General features: G+C 57.0%; 2 protein-coding genes across 3 annotated transcripts; one reads left to right on the plus strand and one right to left on the minus strand.

Annotated features, from left to right (window-relative positions):
• Positions 1–7141: 7141 nt before the first annotated feature.
• On the plus strand, positions 7142–9876 carry CDIP1 (cell death inducing p53 target 1). Of its 2 annotated transcripts, none has more exons than XM_009952435.2 (5): positions 7142–7171; positions 7763–7861; positions 8315–8461; positions 8713–8977; positions 9595–9876. In XM_009952435.2, exons 2-5 carry the CDS (start codon positions 7777–7779, stop codon positions 9704–9706), a joined length of 609 nt encoding a protein of 202 aa, XP_009950737.1. In that variant the 5' UTR covers positions 7142–7171; positions 7763–7776; the 3' UTR covers positions 9707–9876. The 2 variants fall into 2 exon arrangements, with proteins under 2 accessions (XP_009950737.1, XP_009950738.1); XM_009952436.2 differs by having other exon boundaries at positions 8716–8977.
• Positions 9877–11681: 1805 nt separating this feature from the next.
• On the minus strand, positions 11682–16721 carry HMOX2 (heme oxygenase 2). The gene is made up of 5 exons (XM_009952434.2): positions 16566–16721; positions 14945–15062; positions 13644–14135; positions 12510–12630; positions 11682–12427 (listed from the first exon to the last, which is right to left on the minus strand). The coding sequence occupies exons 1-5, from the start codon at positions 16646–16648 to the stop codon at positions 12303–12305; spliced, it is 939 nt and encodes a 312-aa protein (XP_009950736.2). The 5' UTR covers positions 16649–16721; the 3' UTR covers positions 11682–12302.
• Positions 16722–17129: the final 408 nt, after the last annotated feature.

Raw genomic sequence — 17129 nt, forward strand, 5'->3', positions numbered from 1 at the left:
TGGTTTCCCTGATATTCTTACAGAGGAGCTGTGCAAAGCAGTAATTTGAATCTCTGGCTGAGGACAGCTGAGCTTGGGCTGCGTTGTGGAGACTTCTCTGGTTGTGCTTTGGATTCAATGCCCTGAGAAATCTTGCTTTGGACACAGCACCTGGCTTCCAGCGAGGATCCTGCTCTTAGCTGATTTGCCTGCTGGGTGATGGTGGCATGTGAAAGGTCAAACAACATGTCCGAGGTCTTGAGGTAAACGACTGCAACAGGGATGCTCCTCCAGAGATTGGCATATTGTAGAGCAGAGTGGGGGGCTTTGGGCACCTGATGTAGCTGGATTGAATGGTGAATAACCTCCTCTGGCAGTCCTTTCTTTTAAAGGACACTTCTGCCCTGCTTTGCCAGCAGAGCTGTCCATTCCCACACCGAAGGAAGAGCCTGACCCTCTTGGAAGTAGCAGTTTTCTGCAGCTGAAATCTGACTGCGGAAGTGTGGGAGAAATCTGCCGTTCTGCGAGCAGCCTGGCTCTTTCTGCACGGTGGGTTTGCGCTCCCTGGCAGCGGTGCTGGAGGTGCAGGGCTGGCGCTTGGGGAAATGCAGCTGAGTCTCTCGGGGAAAAAAAAAGAACAGACCTTTCTGTTAGTCCTTAACTTGGGTTTCCATCTGTGCCTTGCGCGGGTGTGTTGCAGGCATGCGCCCTCTTCTGCTTTGCCCAGGACCAGGATGATGAGTCGAGGAGATGCTGCTAGGGTTAACAGCGTGGTAAAGGAGGGGGTACATGCTGCCTGGTCAAGGATTGCTAGGGCATCCTCTTTCTAAAGGAGGCTGCAGCACTGGCTGCTGTTTATGCCTCCCCTCCTGGCTCTGGAGAGATGGTGGGCAGGCTGGAGGCAGCAAATGCGCTTCGGAAGAGGCAAGGCTGAGGGGGAAGTTTGGCTCGCTCGCAGGGAAAACATCTTTCTTTCTTCTTGTTCCGCGTAAAAACCAGGCAGAAGTTACCACTGACACTGCTTTTTCAGCAAGGATTTTTGCTGTCTTTCCTTTCAAGGTAAGAGCCGTCTGCTGTGGATTGCCGCTGTGGATTGCGCGTGGTGCTTTCAGGAGCAGCGGGAGCTGAGCCGCATCCCTGCAAGCTGCGTGCGAGTGTGCGAGCAGGCATGCGTGTGGGGAGGGCAGCAGCCCCGGCGTGGGCTGTGGCACCGGTGTAACGCACAGAACACGCTGCAGAGCAGCTCCGGGCTGGGCTGAGGTGCTGCTCAGAAATGCTGTTGTGGAGCAGGGCGATTGCGATTGCCGTGGTCAGAGTACTGTCCCCCTCTCATCTGCCCCTGCTCGGTTCAGTCTCTTCTTGCTGCCTCTAAAGCCCTTTTAAATGGTAACAGGCTTTCGGTCAAATGACATTTTGACAGCATCTGATCTGCTTTTTGTGCTCATACCTAGCACATTTGCCTGCCTTCCTAGTCTCAGTATTTCCCTGTTTCTGGAGCAGGCAGAAGCCTGTGGCACACAGGTAACTTTCCTGAGGCCAGGAAAGCTGGGGTGGTGTTGGCCACACTGCTGTTCCTTTTTTAAAAGGAAAGAGGCTGGCCTCGGTGAGGAGCCCAGCTTCTTTGGAACTCTTGACTTTGCTTTTAAAGATGCGTTTACAAAAGCCTGGAAGCTGAAATTTGTGTCTGTTTGTTGTGCAACGAAGCTGGAAGTAGTTGTATCCTTTTCTCTTATTTATTTATTTAATTTTAGTGTGGTTTTTTTCCTTTTCTAAATACCAGAAGTTATTTTTTTGTGGAGGAAGAGCTCAAAAAATGTGCAGTAGCAGCTTTTGAAGTGCAAACATCCCTGAATGTGGTTGGTTATGAACAAACGCTGCTTCCTGTCTCAGTGGCTGGAGCCACTGCTCACGTAGGCAAACCAAAGCCAAATCACTGTGGGTCTCCAGTTATCCAATGCAGGAGGAGCAAGGACAGCGCAGACCGTGTTTCTGCTCGTGGGAGTGGATCTCGGCTGCGCTGGGAGGCTGACTCAGAGCTGCACGGGGCCAGCGCTGCGCCATCAGGGTCTGCGTGTGAGTTAGACTGGCCGGCGATCTGCTCCGTCCTTCTCAGATTTGTCTTGCCCTTGGTGATTTCATCCAGGGGGAAGCAGCCTGAAGCGCCCATAGCTGCTGCCTGGGAAGAATGGCGCTAACAGACCAAATCTTTGGGTCTCCAAGCAGTGCAGGAATTATCTGTGACTGTCCTCTTCCTGGCATTATCTATTTTATGGTCTGTTAGCATGTGTTCAGCTAGGACCTGTTCTGGTGGGGTGATGTTCCCTGGTCCTGCTGCGTGCCGTGGTTCAGTTGTTTTTCACAAGTGGTGCCCACCATACCCGTTTGGAGAGCAGGTCGGGTGCACAGACCCTTCCTCTTGCTGTGTTTGAATCCCAGACCGTTTCCACAGCGATCCTGTGTGATGTAGCAGAGGGAAACACAGCCAGTGGGGAACAATTGGACCTTAACACATCAGCTCCTCTCATCGCTGCTGTAAGCAGCTGGGAGAGCTTTGTGGTTTTGGATGTGTCAGTAATGGGAACCGTGGGCTGTGGGGTATTGATCCCTGCTTAACTAGAGCCGGGGTTGCTGAGCACGGGAAGGAGGTGGATTAGAAAGCCTCGTGTTTCCTCACATAGGGCTGTGTGCTGCCCCACTGGCTCTTTGGCTGTGCTCACTGCTGTAGAGAAACCTCAGACAGACCTCTTGGGGATGGGAGTTATGCCCTGATCTGGAGGGGCATCTAGAGACCTGTTGCCACAGGTTTGTTTTTCTCCTCGCCCAAAAGCTGCCTGGAATGAGATCCTGCGTTGACCAGGGAGCACAGAGCCAGCCATAGGGGAGGACGCACAGATTGAAGGTGGATCCAGGGAGGGCCAAGCCCTTTCTGCCTTTGGGGCTGCGATGGAGACGTGCTCTCCTGGTTGTGTCCGTCATGCTGCCGTGCCCCAGCAGGGCTAATGGGAGCGGTGGGAATCTGGATCTTTTCTCTTCTGTTTTCTTTAGCAGATCTCCAGCCTAGCCTACCTGTAGGCTCCCATGCAGCTGTGGTTTAGTCCCTCGTGTCCATGCTGAATCCGAGCCACCCATAAAGGCCACAAGCTCTGAGACAGTAGCTGTCTAGAGGTCACTGATCTGGCCTTGAGGGAGATGACGGGCTTGCTCTGAAAGCACAGTGCAGAACTACCCTGCCGGAGCTCGGTGCGCTCAGCCTAGCGGACCAAAGTCTGAGTCAGGGTGTGATGGCTGTTTGCAGGGAGCGGAGGAAGCTGTTCAGGCTCAAGACTGACTACAAATAAACTGTAAGGCCATCAGAGCAGTGGGGGCCTGGAACAGGCTTCCCATAGGAGTAGCAGGGGCAGGAGAGCCAAGACACTGCTGGCATGTGAAGGGAAGTTTTGGGGTGTTGTCCCCAGAGAGGGAGAGACGGATGGGCTCATCCAGTGGGTCCCCTCTGTCCTCTGATCCTTGTCCTGCTTGGTTTGTCATGGTGCCAGCCCATAGGAGCCCTTTGCTTGTCTCCTATGGTTAACAGGAGCAGTGTTTGCAACCATTGTGTGGTGGGTTCATCTTCTGTAGTTAGTTTAAAAAGGAGCCAGTAAAAGCTGCTCTTCCAGTTGAGAACAGCTAATCTACATTTTTAGCTGGAAATAGCATCTCCTCTCTCCATCCTTTTACTGGTAACTGACTCCTTTTGAGCCTTATGATTTTGCAATGGGCCCTTGCTCCAAAAGGGCCTGCACTAGACATTGGTGATTCCATCAGATTTTGAACTTAAGCCTGGTAAACTTTGCCAAAATGATTTGTAAAGCTTTTATTTTTCCCCTAGGTGTTCAGCTGGTCTATAAGCGTGGTTATTCTAGTAGGCATTAGTGCGGATGCAATTTCTGCAGTCTTTGGGAATGTTTCTTCCCATGTGAGAAGAGCTAGTTTTGTCTAAGCTGTTTTCACGACACACAAACGCACTGGTGGTTCGGCTTTAATAAGCGAGCACGGTTAACGTGGGACAGCTTTGCAGCGTGCTGGCAGAATGGCTCGTCGTGCTGGCGGGGGTGGCTGGAGATCCTGGGGCGAAGCGCAGCCTGCCAGGGGCATCCTCCCTGGGAAGGGTGCACCAGGCTCTGCGTGCCGCAGAGTCTCTGCGGTGAGCTGCCACCGAACTCCCAGCCTGTCTCTCTGGTGGTACCATGGGCAGGAGAAGTCTTGCTTCTGTTTTGTAGGACAGAGGGAGCAAAGTAAGTCATCTTTGCCAAAAGCTAGTGGGTAAACCCAGAAATGACCAGCAGCAAGAGTCCGTGTTACGGGGGATCATGCTATGATGCAAAATACTGCCATGGTTTTGATGCAAAATACCGCTGTGTTTTTGTTCAGTGGCTGGATCTTCCAGCTCACCTGCCTGTGCCCCAATGCCATCAATCTGCTTCAGCCCAGAAGGGCTCTCCTGCTGGGGCACGCTCCAGGCTCCGCTCTCTCCTGCGGTGGGTGGGTGCTGCTCAGGAAAATGCTACCTCTTTGCAGGGGTGCTGCTCGCTAGCTCCCGAGAGCAGGGTTGCCCTCTGCACTGCCATGGAGTTGCTTTGCTTTGTCCATGTTGCTTTTGAGAGGGGATACTGCAGGGCCATCCGTGCCAGTGTGGCGAGGGATGTTCAGGGGTAGCTGCGTGGAACAAAAGCCTTGTGCCCTCCATCTCCCCATGGAGCTCTCTGGCAGAAACAGGCTGGGGTGGATTTTGTGCTTCTCACATTAAGATAAAAGAAAGTGCAGGAGAAACAGCTTCTAAGAGGCTTAAAAGCAACAGGCTTTCTTTTCCTCCTGGGAAGGGCACACAGCCAACATCTTGCTCTTTACAGCTCTCCCTTAATAAGCAGAATATTGCATTAAGAGTGACTGAGTCTGCCACATGTGAGCGGAACAGCTCTGCAGCCCCTGCAGCTTCCTCCATCCCGGTGCACGCGCAGCTCTGAGGTCTGCTGGCCGTCACCCTCTTGGCTGCCTTTTCCCACTGGTCAGGGTGGCAGGATTGATTGCTGGCTCGGGCTGGGGCTCTTGCTTCGTTTGACGGGTGTTTCTAGAGCGGCTGGTGGAGCACTGAGTGGGATTGCCTCGTGGTCTCCTTGTCTCCTGAGATTTCTCGCCAGCTGCTTTGATGATGGGGCCGGGAGCAAGGCCAGGGAGTGGTGAAGGATGTTACGTTATGGGAAGGCAGCGCCTGAGCGGTAATGGGAGGAGATCGTTACGTTAGAAAAGCCGTGGGCTCGGCTGGCCTGTGAGGGCAAGGAAAGCTCCCTGGCAGGCTGGTGTCCCCAGGTAAGGACTCGGGGATGCTCCGGTTGGGCTGGGCTCATCCAGGAGCCCTGCAGGCATGGGGACAGGAAGGTCTGAGGCCCCTAGGTGTGCAGGGTGGGTTGGTTGGCTACTTTCAGACAAAGAGGTCCTCCTTTTCTTTACATCCCAAGTGAAGCTAAAAAGAGCACGGCCCAATTTGTTGCTTTGTAGGTCACTGAAGGAGAAGGAGGGCTCTGCAGTGCGCTGCACTTCAGGTGCTTTCCTCCGCCTGGAAGCGCTCTGTGCCATGGCAGCTCTGCTATACTCGCTGCACAGGCCGGCTTGCCTTCCCCTGGCTCTTAAGGAAGAAATTGGAGAGAAAAGCAGGAGGAATATAACCCCCAACTGCCCCAGTATTACACTTTGAAGTTGTATGTCTGCAGCATACCACTTCAGACCTCTGGGGAAAATATAAGTAGATATCAGTAGATACAGACATCCTGGGGAGACTGTTCGTGTTGGGGCTTTGCTCAGCTCCTGGGGGGACAGGCACGCTCCTCCGCAGGCGGGGAATGGTGCTGCTCCGCGATCGGGAGCGGGGAATGGTGCTGCTCCGCAGACCTGTGACCTGATTAGATTTCCTGCCACCTTCCAGGGGGCTGCTCGGAGGCAGGGAACATGGGTTAGAAAAACAGGAGTGGAACAAAGCAAAGCCAAGCAGGTCAGGGAGGGATGAATCTTCCTGTGCTTGCCGAGGCCTTGGCTTTGCGTGACCCAGGAGCCGCAGCTGGAAGTGGCTGTGCTCCACGGGCACCTCTCCGGGCACACAGCGTAGGTGGGGCTGGGGTAGCGCTCGCTGCCTGTCCTGGTGCCCCTGGAGGCTCGTGCCGTGCTGTGGAGGTTGGCATGTCCTAGGCAAGTGGCCCAGCATGTGCTGTTGGTGCCAGGGCTGGAGGGAGCCTCACTGCCTCCTCCTCCCTAAGCAGTGACCCCAGGGGAGTGCTGCCTGGCTTGGCCCCGCTCTGGCATCCCTCGGCCCCAAGCTCTCTGGGGCTGAGCAGGCAGTTCGAACCTCGCCAGGGCTGCAGGGCAGCCTGGCCAGTTGTGCCTCAAGGTGGGCAATGTGGCAGCAGGGCTTGCTTTGGCTGCCTTTTGGGGTCCAGAGCCACACAGCTTGTGCCCATGGGATTTTTGTGGGCTGCTTGTAGCCTGGGTGCATTTTTCCCGCTCAGGTGGGGAGCTGTTGGAGTGGGACCTGTGGGACCGGCTGAGAAAGCACCGTCCTCGCAGCATGCTGACCTGCTTCGAGGAGAGCAGGAGACCAAGGGGAAGGGGACAAGCAGGGTCATGTTTGCTCCTGGCTTGTCTGGTACAAAGGATGGGACGTTCGGGTAGCTGCTCAGACCACAAGGGGAGCTCCTAGCACTGCTTCACGGGCACTGACAGCAATGTCACTGCGTCCCATGCCTGATGGCAGCCTTCCCAAGCACCGAGTGAACAGCCTCTTGTTGGTATTTCCCAATTTAGTCACGTCCTACCAGTTATAACTGAGCCAGAGTAAACAGGGAAATGATGCCGTTGCACTTCCTTGGTGTTCAGAGCATGTCGGTCCCACGTGCTGAGGACGCACACAGCCTCGTGCCTGCCGTTGAGAGGGCACACGTGGGGTGGTTCCTGCCCAGAGCCGCTCTCTCCATGCCTGCACCAGGGAGAGGAGGACGTTTGTCGTGACGGCCAAGGCCGCCCTGTAGCACTTTGTAACTCGCTTGCTGTCTCCTGTCACACAGATTCGGTGGGGTAAGCCAGCTTCAAACTACGCTACTCAGAAGAATTGTTTTTCTCTGCTCTGTCGAGGCCTCTGAACTCCTTGCTGCAAGGAAGAGGACAGGTAAATTTTACCCCAAGTAAAATAAAGTCTCCAGCTGTTAAAGATGGTCTTACCTTAATTCACTGGAGAGTATTTAGAGATGCTCTCTGTGGGTTTGTGCCCTCTGCCCCAGAGTTTGTGCTTCAGGCTCAGGGGGACCTGCCATCCCCTCGGGGTACAGCGTTGTATGTCAGTCTGCTGGGTGGAGTTGGGAGGCTGTAGGCAATGTGGGCAGCTCTTCCCCATCTCTGGTACCGAGGAGCTTGGCAGAGCAGCTTCTAGCCCAGTACTGCCCCGGCGTGCGGGCCCTGCAGCCGTGAGCCCCACCGATGAGCCGCTGTGCCCCACGCGTGGGCGTTACAGGGGAAGCCCTGCGGAGCCGGCAGGAAGATGTTACACCTTGGATTCGCTGCCTGGGTCGAAGCCTGCCCAGCTTTGGGGCCACAGCCCTGTTTCTGCCCACGCTGGGTGCTGAGGCCGGTGCAGTGGCGGTGCCAGCTCCGGACCCCTCCGTTACCTGCCACCTCCTTCCCCAAGCACTGTGCAGCTCCGGGCAGGTGCCTGTGTGCAGCCAAAGGCTGGTGTCTCTTCTAAAGGCTTCTGTCCTTGCAGGGCCACGCTGAGCCATGTCCAACGACCCTCCGCCACCCTACCCGGGAGGCCCCTCGGCACCGCTGATAGAAGAGAAGCACGGCCCACCCCCTGCGGCAGGTACTGGAGGGGGGCTGGTCCCAGCTGCTCTGGGGTGTTGGGGTGACGTTGCTGAGCGGGAAGGAGCCAAGCAAGTGTGGTTTCCCTGGGAGCGCCCTGGCCATGGCCTCTCCTTGCAGCTCTGCCCCGTGGCATGCAGCGCATTGGGGAGGGTGATGTGATGTCCCGCTCCATCTGTCACCTTACCACCCTCTGGAGAGGCAGGAGGTCCCAGGGGCAGTGACAAGAGCAGAAACCACTCCCTGCTCAAAGCCTAGCTCTGCTCACTGCTGTGGGTAATGTGGGATGAATTTGGGCTTCATGTGGCCCAGAGGATGAGGCGGTGCCACCCACCCCGTGTTGTGTCCCCGTTCCCTGCTGGGGCCAGCCCCTCAGACCACTCAGCCAAACCACCATCTCCCCATCAGCTCTGCTCCTTCCTGCCCTGGCTGCTGACTCTGTGTTTCCTTTCAGATGGCGTCGCCCCAGTCGTGGGACAGCCCCAGGGGGTTCCCATCCCCCCTCCTGAATTTGGGCCACCCCCATACGAGCCACCCTCGCAGCCGGGGTTCGTGCCCCCCCACATGCCCACAGATGGCTCCGGGCCCTATGTGCCGCCTGGTGAGTACAGCGAGGGGCTGCATGAAGCAAGGGCTGGCGATGGGCAAGGACACCCATGATGCACGTGTCTCCCGGCGCCCCAGGGAGTGAGGGGGGGACAACAGGGTCTTGGGGGCTGCTTTTAGGGCCTAGGAGCAAGGCTGCTCCGGGTGGGGGGCAGCCTGGAGCAGGGTGTCCTGCTGCCCCCATATGGATCTGGCCTCTCCTTCTGCACATGAAGGTCTTCACCTGTGTGTGTGTCTCATTCCCAGCAGGTTACTACCCCCCGCCAGGCCCTCACCCGCCTATGGGCTACTACCCTGCCCCGGGCCACTACCCGCCTCCCGGCGGCCACACGGCGACGGTGCTCGTCCCATCAGGGACTGCCACCACAGTGACAGTGCTGCAGGGAGAGATCTTCCAGGGTGCCCCTGTGCAGACGGTGTGTCCCCACTGCCAGCAAGCCATCACCACCAAGATCACCTATGAGATCGGGCTCATGAGCTTCCTTCTTGGCTTTTTCTGCTGCTTTGTGGGGTAGGTGCTGCCTGAGAGCTGGGGTCTCCCTGATGCCAGCAGCCCTGCAGTGATGGTGAGGGCTCAGCCCTGGTTCTGGTGCCCCCAATGCTGGTGACCTTGGCTGAGCTATTGGGCATGGCGGGGACCTCGGCACTGAGGTGTTACTGGGGCAGCAGCTGGGTTCCTGGGGTGACAGTGCCTGGAGACCTGAGCTTCTGTCAGGGGAGGGGAAGGTGCCACTTTCAAAGAGCTGTTGTAGAACCTGACGTCAGAGCAGGAGCTGTCTGTCCCCCAGCCCCGAACCTGCTGCACTGCAGAGTGGCACGGTCCCTCACAGCCAAGGGCTGGCAGCACTGGGGGCTGTGGGAGGGGAATGGGGCGCTTGCCCTAGCCCCCTGCCCCAGCAGTGAGGTAGGTCAAGCCTCGGTGCCTGCCTGTGTCTCCTCAGGCTCTCCCATCCCTCTGGGCGGTGCACAGCAGCACACCCCAGGGGCAGGGTGCTTCAGCAGGGGGTCGGGGTTGTCTCCCAGGGGCAAGTACTCCCCATGCCCTAGAGTGAGCCCCAGATATGCCCCGACCCCATGTGCCCAGGGGCTGCCTGAGCTTACCGCACTCTGCCTCTTCCTGTGCTCCAGGTGTGATCTCTGCTGCTGCCTGATCCCCTGCCTGTTCGATGACTTCAAGGACGTGACACACACGTGTCCCAACTGCAAGGCCTACATCTACACGTACAAGCGCATGTGCTAACAGCGCCCTGGGAGCCCGAGCCGCTGGAATGCCACCGGCCCCTCTCCCGCTGCCATCCTAGTCTACGCGTGTGCAACACTTCTTCGCTTAACCCTCCTCCCGTGGCGTGTGTGTGCATTTCCCCAGCTCCCTCCTGCTCAGAGCTGCGCCCACCTTCCCCGCGCTCCGGTCCTCGCTGTGAACGGGTGGGAGGGTGACGCTGGTGCGGGTGCATGGGGGAGGTGGGCCCAGGCCCCAGCTGCTGTGTGCGGGGCTGCCCTGCAGCATGCAGGAGTGTGTGTGCGTGTGGGGGAGCATCCCTCTGCACCCCATTATGCACCGGGGTGCTTGTGAGGCCCCTCGTGCCTGAAGCAACCGAGGGAAGAGCAGCAGCTCCTTGAGGCACCCACCCCTGCCTCCCCCCTGCCCCTGCAGCGCAGGGGGTGCCTGGCTGCAGGGACATGCAGGGAGCTGCTGCAGGAGGGAAGCAGTGGGGACCTAAGCAGCCCATGGGGAGGCAGCATGGCCCTTGTGGCACGTTTAGGAAGGGGCCCAGTGGTGGCTCAGGGAGGGCAGGGCCACATATGCCAGGTTTCAGTGTGGTTCACAGTCCTCTCCAGCCCATGGGCAAAGCCCCTTCCCAAGGGGAGGCGGGCAGAGCCGCCTTCGAGGCACAGCGCGGGGACAGCGGCAGCACTGCACCCTTGATCAGCACCTCCGTCCCGCCAGAGCGGCCACCAGTGCCGGGTGGCCACGGCTGCTCCAGCTGCATGCGCCTCCTCCCAGCCCCTGCCGTGGCTCTTTCGGGGAAGGAAAGCCCCTGGCAGTTCCTCACCCATCTGGCAAACTGTTAGCAAAAAATGCACCCGGCATGTCGCCGCCCGCCCCGGCGCTGTAGATTAGAGGTTTGTTCCCAGGCCGCAGCTGGCTCACAGCTCTGGAGCAGACCCGTGCCCACCTGCTGCGGAGCCACGTCCTGCAGCACCCGTCCAGCCCCCCACCACGGCTGCACCCTGTGGGGTTCCTCGTTGCATGTGGGTGTAGGGGTTTAGTTTAACTCACTTGATACCGGGCAAGCAGGCAGTGACAGGAGCTGCCCACAGCACTGTGACGGACGAGGGCAAGAGGACCTGGGAGCCATTTTCAGCCTCTCGGGCTGCACCTCCTGCCCCCTCCCCTGGCCCGCAGCCGCGGCAGCTGGAGCATGCAGCCCCCAGAGCGAAGCGGGGGGGTCTCTCGGTACGAAGGTCTGCGAACGCAGCCTGGCCTGCACAGGCAGCTGCTGTTTGCTCAGAGGTAGAACTGTGGCACTAGTCATAGTTTTTAATGTAAATAAATAACAGACCCTGAACTTGTCTAAGTCTTTTCTTCTCCCAGATCTGCCCTAGGGGTGCTGAGGAGGGACAGAAGGGAGGGGCAGGGCCCAGCAGTGCCAAGCACTGGAGGAACACCAGCAACTTCCTTACCCCAGCCCAGGGCAGGGCAAGAGAGGCCCTGGAGGTGACAGGAACCTCCCCTGCCCCTCCCTGAGCTGCAGCTGGGGCTGCCCCTGCTCTTGGGCCCAGGCACTCAGCTGAAGAGGCAAAAGCCCCTGGCTGGGGCTAGAGGAAGGCAGAGCTGTTCCTAAGCCCAGGGATGTTCTGAGGCCCGGCCCTGGGCCAGAAAGCAGAGAGTAAGGGGCAGTTGTGTCACCCAGAGCACCTCCCCCAGCAGCGCAGGAGCCCCTTGCCAGGGGAAAGCCCCAAGCCCTGCTAGTGCCTGGCTGTGCCCCTCGAGCAGGGGGAAAGCCCAGGGGAGGCAGCAGGGACAGGGTGGGGGGTAAGCGCAGGAGAGTCTGGGCCCAGGTGAGTCAAAGACACACGTACAGCAGCACAGGAGTCTGTCCCCACTCCACTCCTCCCCGTTAACCTCCTCCCCACCCCTTCCCCCATCCCCCCACACCTCCACCTCACAGCACAGTTCACTCCTCCCCACCGTGCTTTTGGCTCTCCCCAGCTACAGCACTGCAACTTTTTATTCCAGTCAAGGCTTTAGAAAAACAAACGACAACCCACAACCTCAGTGTTGCACAATACACATTTGTCACCCCCATACTCCCACCCCTGGGAGCTTCCTTCAACCCCAGTTAGATTTGGTCCCCAGTACACGGCCCCCAGCAGGACGCTCCTCTGAGCTAAGGACCGCCCCCAGCACAGCCACTTTGGTTTCTCAGGGTAGGACAGAGGGCTCTTCACTGAAAAGCCTGGTGACACTCTCACGTTGCAGCCCGCGGCAGGAAACTCCCTCCAGCGCCTGCTCTCGGGGAGGAGATGGAAAGCCACGCACACGAAGCCTTTGCCAGCACAGGACAAGACATCTCAGCCTTAACAGCTGCCCCAGCCGGGGTAGGGCCGTGCTGAAGTGGAATCCTCTCCCCGGCTCAGTCCTGTACCCTAGTCAGCTAAAGCCATTATCTTACAGCGCGTGCGTTACTGGTGTGCAAAGAGTCTTTGACAACCCCGCAGGATTCCCGTTTATTTTCGTACTTGCACCCTGCAGCCAGCTTACCACCAAGAGCAAGGGAACAGTTCGGAGGAGGACAGGGTACGTGTCTCAGAGCCCCTCGCTGCTCTCCCCATCACATGAGGTACCACGCTGCAGCTCCTGCTGCCACGGCCACGCAGGCTGCCAGGATCAGCTGCACAAGGGGCTGCTTCGCCAGGGCTGCGGCAGCGTGATAGGGGCAGCCAGGTCCTGCCTTGCCTGCAGGGACACAGAAAGCGCCGTTAGTGCTGCCAGTCTGGCGCCACGCGCGTGCGGCAGCTCTGTGGTTGCCCAGACCCACCTAGTTTGTCCGCATAGTAAGGGCATTTGCGCAGGTCTCCTGTCCCATCGTAGACTGGAACGCCTCCGTCTTGGGCTTCGTCTGTCAGTGCCCTGCCGAGCTTGTCCAGTTCATCAAACACCTGCAAGCAGTCACGGCGAGCATGTGAAGCGGGCAGAGCCAGGCAGCTTTCACCCACACCTCGGGAGAACAGGCAAGAGCCACGGCAGGAGCCGCTCCTGCCTCCCTCCCCCAAAGACAGCCCAGCTACTCCTTTCGGCGCGCCCTGCAGGCAGGCCTGTGGTGACAGCTGGCACATGCTATGGCTCTGGGAAGGCACAGCCCATGCCAAGAGCATCAAGTCGGAGCCAGGAGGGAGCCAGAGGCAGCATCCCTCTGCGGTTTGCCTCCCAGCCTGCTGCGGGTGGGAGTATGAGGCAAGATGCTCTCCCCTCCCTGCTGCGGACCCTCTCTGGGGCTCACTGCTCCCCTTCAGGCAGCGGTCAGGCAGCCCCTCCAGCCCCGCTGCCAGGGGTTTCTGTAAGGATCCTGACAAAGGAGCCAACCACATCCCACCACATTTCTGTCCAGCTTAAACCACACCGGCCCAGACTAAAGCTTTCCCACAGTAGCAAAGACTATGTTCATCCCCCTGGGGCAGGGGGGGGCAGCTCAGGCAGGTTTTATTAAAGGCAAATACCACGGGAAGGAACAAGAGGCTACAGACATTTTTGGCCCTTGGGCAACATGTCAGGCGTGAGACAGGAGATGAACTGTAACCAGCGCGGTGCTGTATGTTCAAACTGTTTGAGGCTGTCTTGGAGCAAGAGCTCTGCTACCCCAGCTGCTTCAGAGCCACACGGCCCAGGGGAATCTTGTCGTGAAGTTGTCTCAGTTTTGCCCTAATCGAAGGCTCGGCTGTGGTGTTGGAGCATGGGAGGAATTTCTGCCCTGCATCACCCACAGCTCCAGAAGCTAGCAGAAGAGCTATTCAAACTAGAATCCCACCTCCCCCAAGAAGGAGGGGCTCTGGTGGTCTCAGACCCAAACTATTGCCTGCAAGAGCAGTCTGACTGAATTAATCTGGGCCCAAGAGCTAGTCCAGACCCAAAGGCAGCAGCACGTACACGTACAGGGGCTGGAGGGCTTTAGTACCTGCATGTTAAATCTGAAGGCTTGGTTGGCCTCTTCCACGATCCTTTCCTTGGTGGTCTTGTCCAGGTCTAGAGCATTCATCCTCGCTCTGTAGAGCTGCTTGAACTGCTGCGCATTGGAAATGTTGTCAAACATGTAGAATTGAATCCCTTCCTCAGTACTGGGCAACTTCAGGGCCCTCTGGGCTACTTTCTTCAGCACTTGGCCACCCGAGAGGTCCCCCATGTAGCGTGTGTAAGCGTGAGCCACTAGCAGCTCTGGCTCATGTTGTCCCACATGATGGATTCTGTCCACATAGTGCTGAGTTGCCTCTGAACACTGGATCTTCTCTTTCCAGTCTTCTCCATAGAAATATGTCAGGTCTTTGACCAACGCTTCTCTCCGGTGAAGCTCTAGCGGGAAATACAGAGGAGCAAAGACTGGGTTGTCCTTGTTGCGATCCATTTCCTCTTCCAGAGCAGAGTACGTGAAGTAAAGTGCCACGGTGGCCAGCTATGGACAAAGCACAGCTTACGTGAGAAGCCACTCACTAGACCAGCATGTCTCACCTTGTGACTGCTCCCCCCCCTGCACGGAGTTGGGGTAAACAAGGAGGAAACCCCCAGGCTTGACAGAAAACCAGCCTGGAGAGCCCGTACCAGGCACGCGTCACTTGAAAGATCAGAGGCTCTTCTCTACCTGTGGTCATAACAACACTGCCTACCGAGCATGAGCTAAGAATTCGTCCAGTGTGGCCAGCCGTGTGCTCTGGGCCTCCTGTCCCCTTGACAGCAAGGCATAGGGACTAACTTCATCCAAAAGGTACAACTACCACCAGCTGCCTGGTGTTACAGCAGGCAAATGCCAAGATCTTCAGGTTCAGACAGTGCTGCTCTGACCCAACAGGGAAGAGAAAGCAGTCTGACCTGAAGTCTACAGAAAACAGCCCAGTCTTCACCAGATGGATTCAGTGCTGTAATCCCACCAGGATTTCACTCCTGAACAGCTTATGCCACTAGTACCTGCGCTGCAGCCACACCTGCCTTGAGGGGTCAGCAGATGAGTGGCCAGAAGCCCAGCACTTCCAGCTAATCAAACTTATGCTGGGCCAGCAGGCTCCTCACCCTGCTGGGCCCCAGCTGCAGGATACGTCAGGCAAAAGGCCTGGACAAGGGCCCTCCTGTAGTTTTAAGCGTGCCCCCTAGAAATTGGATTCCTCCCCATCCCCTGCGCACAGAGCTGCAGGGCTCTGCCTCAGAGTCTGCCTCAGGCACTGGATACGTCCAAGAGCTTCTCTACCACGGGAGCAGAGCAGCGCTCACCTTGAAGAGCTCCTTCTTGATCCGTCCTTTCAGGAAGTCTTTGACAAACTGAGTGTTCTCTGCACGGTCGTGGGATTCCTTCGTCCCCTCCTTCAGCAGCTCCGAAAGGTCGGTGGGACTGCAGGCAAACAGGGAGAGCTCCTTTCACCCCACTCCCACACGCAGTCATGAGTTTGCCCTGTCCCTGTTGGGAGGGATCTCCCCACTCCCTACCATCCCAGGTCCCAGTGGAGAATGTACAAGGCGAGATCCCTCAGCCCCACAGGCTGGCACCGCCAGGAGGAAGCAGCAGGGTGGCAGCAGCCACAGGCTCCTTCCACAGACACGGGTGCCCAAGTGCCACCCAGACTTGACATCCTGGGAGGGCTGGGGCTCACCAGGGGCTCAGACCCAGGAGGCTGAAGCAATTGCCAAGGATCCTCTGATCCCTGCACCATTACTTTCACTTCTCATCCATGTGAGCCCCAACACCACCACAAAAGGAGGCCTCAAGTGTATGAAAACCAACTACCAGGGGAGGCTAAATGGCACGGGAGCCTCAGTGGTATCCTCCTTGGTCACTCTGGGGAAGGAGAAAGGCTCAGGCGAGAGCAGATGCATACACAGGCAGGACCCCAGCTTTTCAGACTTGGGTATCAACTGCGGGAGAGGAGAGCACAGCCAAACGACAAAACAGGGCAAGAACGCCCTGAAAAAGTTTATGTATCCTGAATCACACTGGTTTCGCAGGTTTCCACAAGTTGCCTTTCTAAAAAAAAAAAACCAAACTCTATCATTTTAGGTAACAGCCACTGCACCTACCTGGAGTTTGGTACAGAGTTCTCAACACCTACACTCACTCAAAATTATGCCAAAGTGCACCTTAATGGGGTTCATGACTAGTTTGCCACAGATCAGATGTCTGTGTCAGCTGTCAGAGAGACGGACTTTGAACACTCCAGACCCACTGAGCGGCTGAACACTGCAGCCAGCAGGCTAGACAAGGCCTGGACATGCCAGGAGAGCCAGGTAGCATCAACTTCTCATGAAACTGAGCCTGGCAAGTCCAAGAGAAGTCAACCAGCCTATCTGGGTGTTCTGGAAAGCACCCTGTTCACCCTTCCCGTGTTCCAAGTCTGAAGCCTTGGCTTTTAGCACATGAGCGTTAATTTATTTTTTTTAAAACTAATCTCCAAGAGAAAATCCTTGCCTAGACCAGCAGGTATTCTGCAAAGGCAGGAGAGGCAGCTCACTGGAGCAGAGTTCACCTCTAGAGTCATCTTTCAAAACAAGAAGCTGCTATCACATGAGACCGCTCAGCAAGCCATGGAAAATTGGCTCACGTCAGCCAGGAAGGCACAAACACAACTGTCAAATGGTCAAAGCATTTCTGAAATGCAAGTTTGATAGTAGAGACTAAAAAACAACTGCTTGTTGTCAGCCTTTGCCAGATGGCTCCTTCCCATCCCTTCCACCCTTCTAGTACACTTTGATTAAACAGATTTTACTGCACATACATTTGATTAATTACCTATTGGAGTCCCTTGCTCCTTTTCAGATGAGGAGACAGATCACTCCTTCACCTTGAAGGTCTCCTGCCTTGTTCAAGACTCTGTGTGTGCCATGTTGAGACAGGACTCACCTGACATTGTCATCTTCTGTTTCGTCGTAGCGCAAGATTTCCCCTTCTTCTCCCCCCTCCGAGCCCTCCATAGCTGATGGCATTACTGGTCAGTGCTGGAGGTCAGACAATCTGAAAGGCAAAATCAGAGAGGGCTTTTAGAGGGAAGCTGCCTGAGCAAAGGGATGGGAATGAAACGCTGAGCAGTTTAGCAAGGAGCCTCAGAGCTGCTCCACCACACCGGGCAGCAAGGAGCAGCCACTGGCCATTTCCTCTGCACACCAGGCGCTTCCAGTCCTGCTCGTTCAGCTCAGCTGCTGCAGGTGAACCTCAACACCAACACCCGGTTCACAAAATATTAACCTCAGAGGAGACCTACACCACAGCAGGCAGCCTGCGTTAGCTGCCCACTGCAGGATGGCTCCTGGCTGAAGGTGATCAGAGACCTCCCCGTTCGCAATCTGCACTGAAACTGTGAGCAAGCTGCTTTCCACTGGTGCTACCACGTATCTCATCCAACGTGAGACTCCGAGCAGGGTAACTGGAAAGGGAAGCACCTCTCCTTCAGCCAGGAGGAAGAACAAG

This window comes from Leptosomus discolor, chromosome 14, assembly GCF_034619465.1.
Source record: "Leptosomus discolor isolate bLepDis1 chromosome 14, bLepDis1.hap2, whole genome shotgun sequence".
In the NCBI taxonomy this organism is placed as follows: Eukaryota; Metazoa; Chordata; class Aves; order Leptosomiformes; family Leptosomidae; genus Leptosomus; species Leptosomus discolor.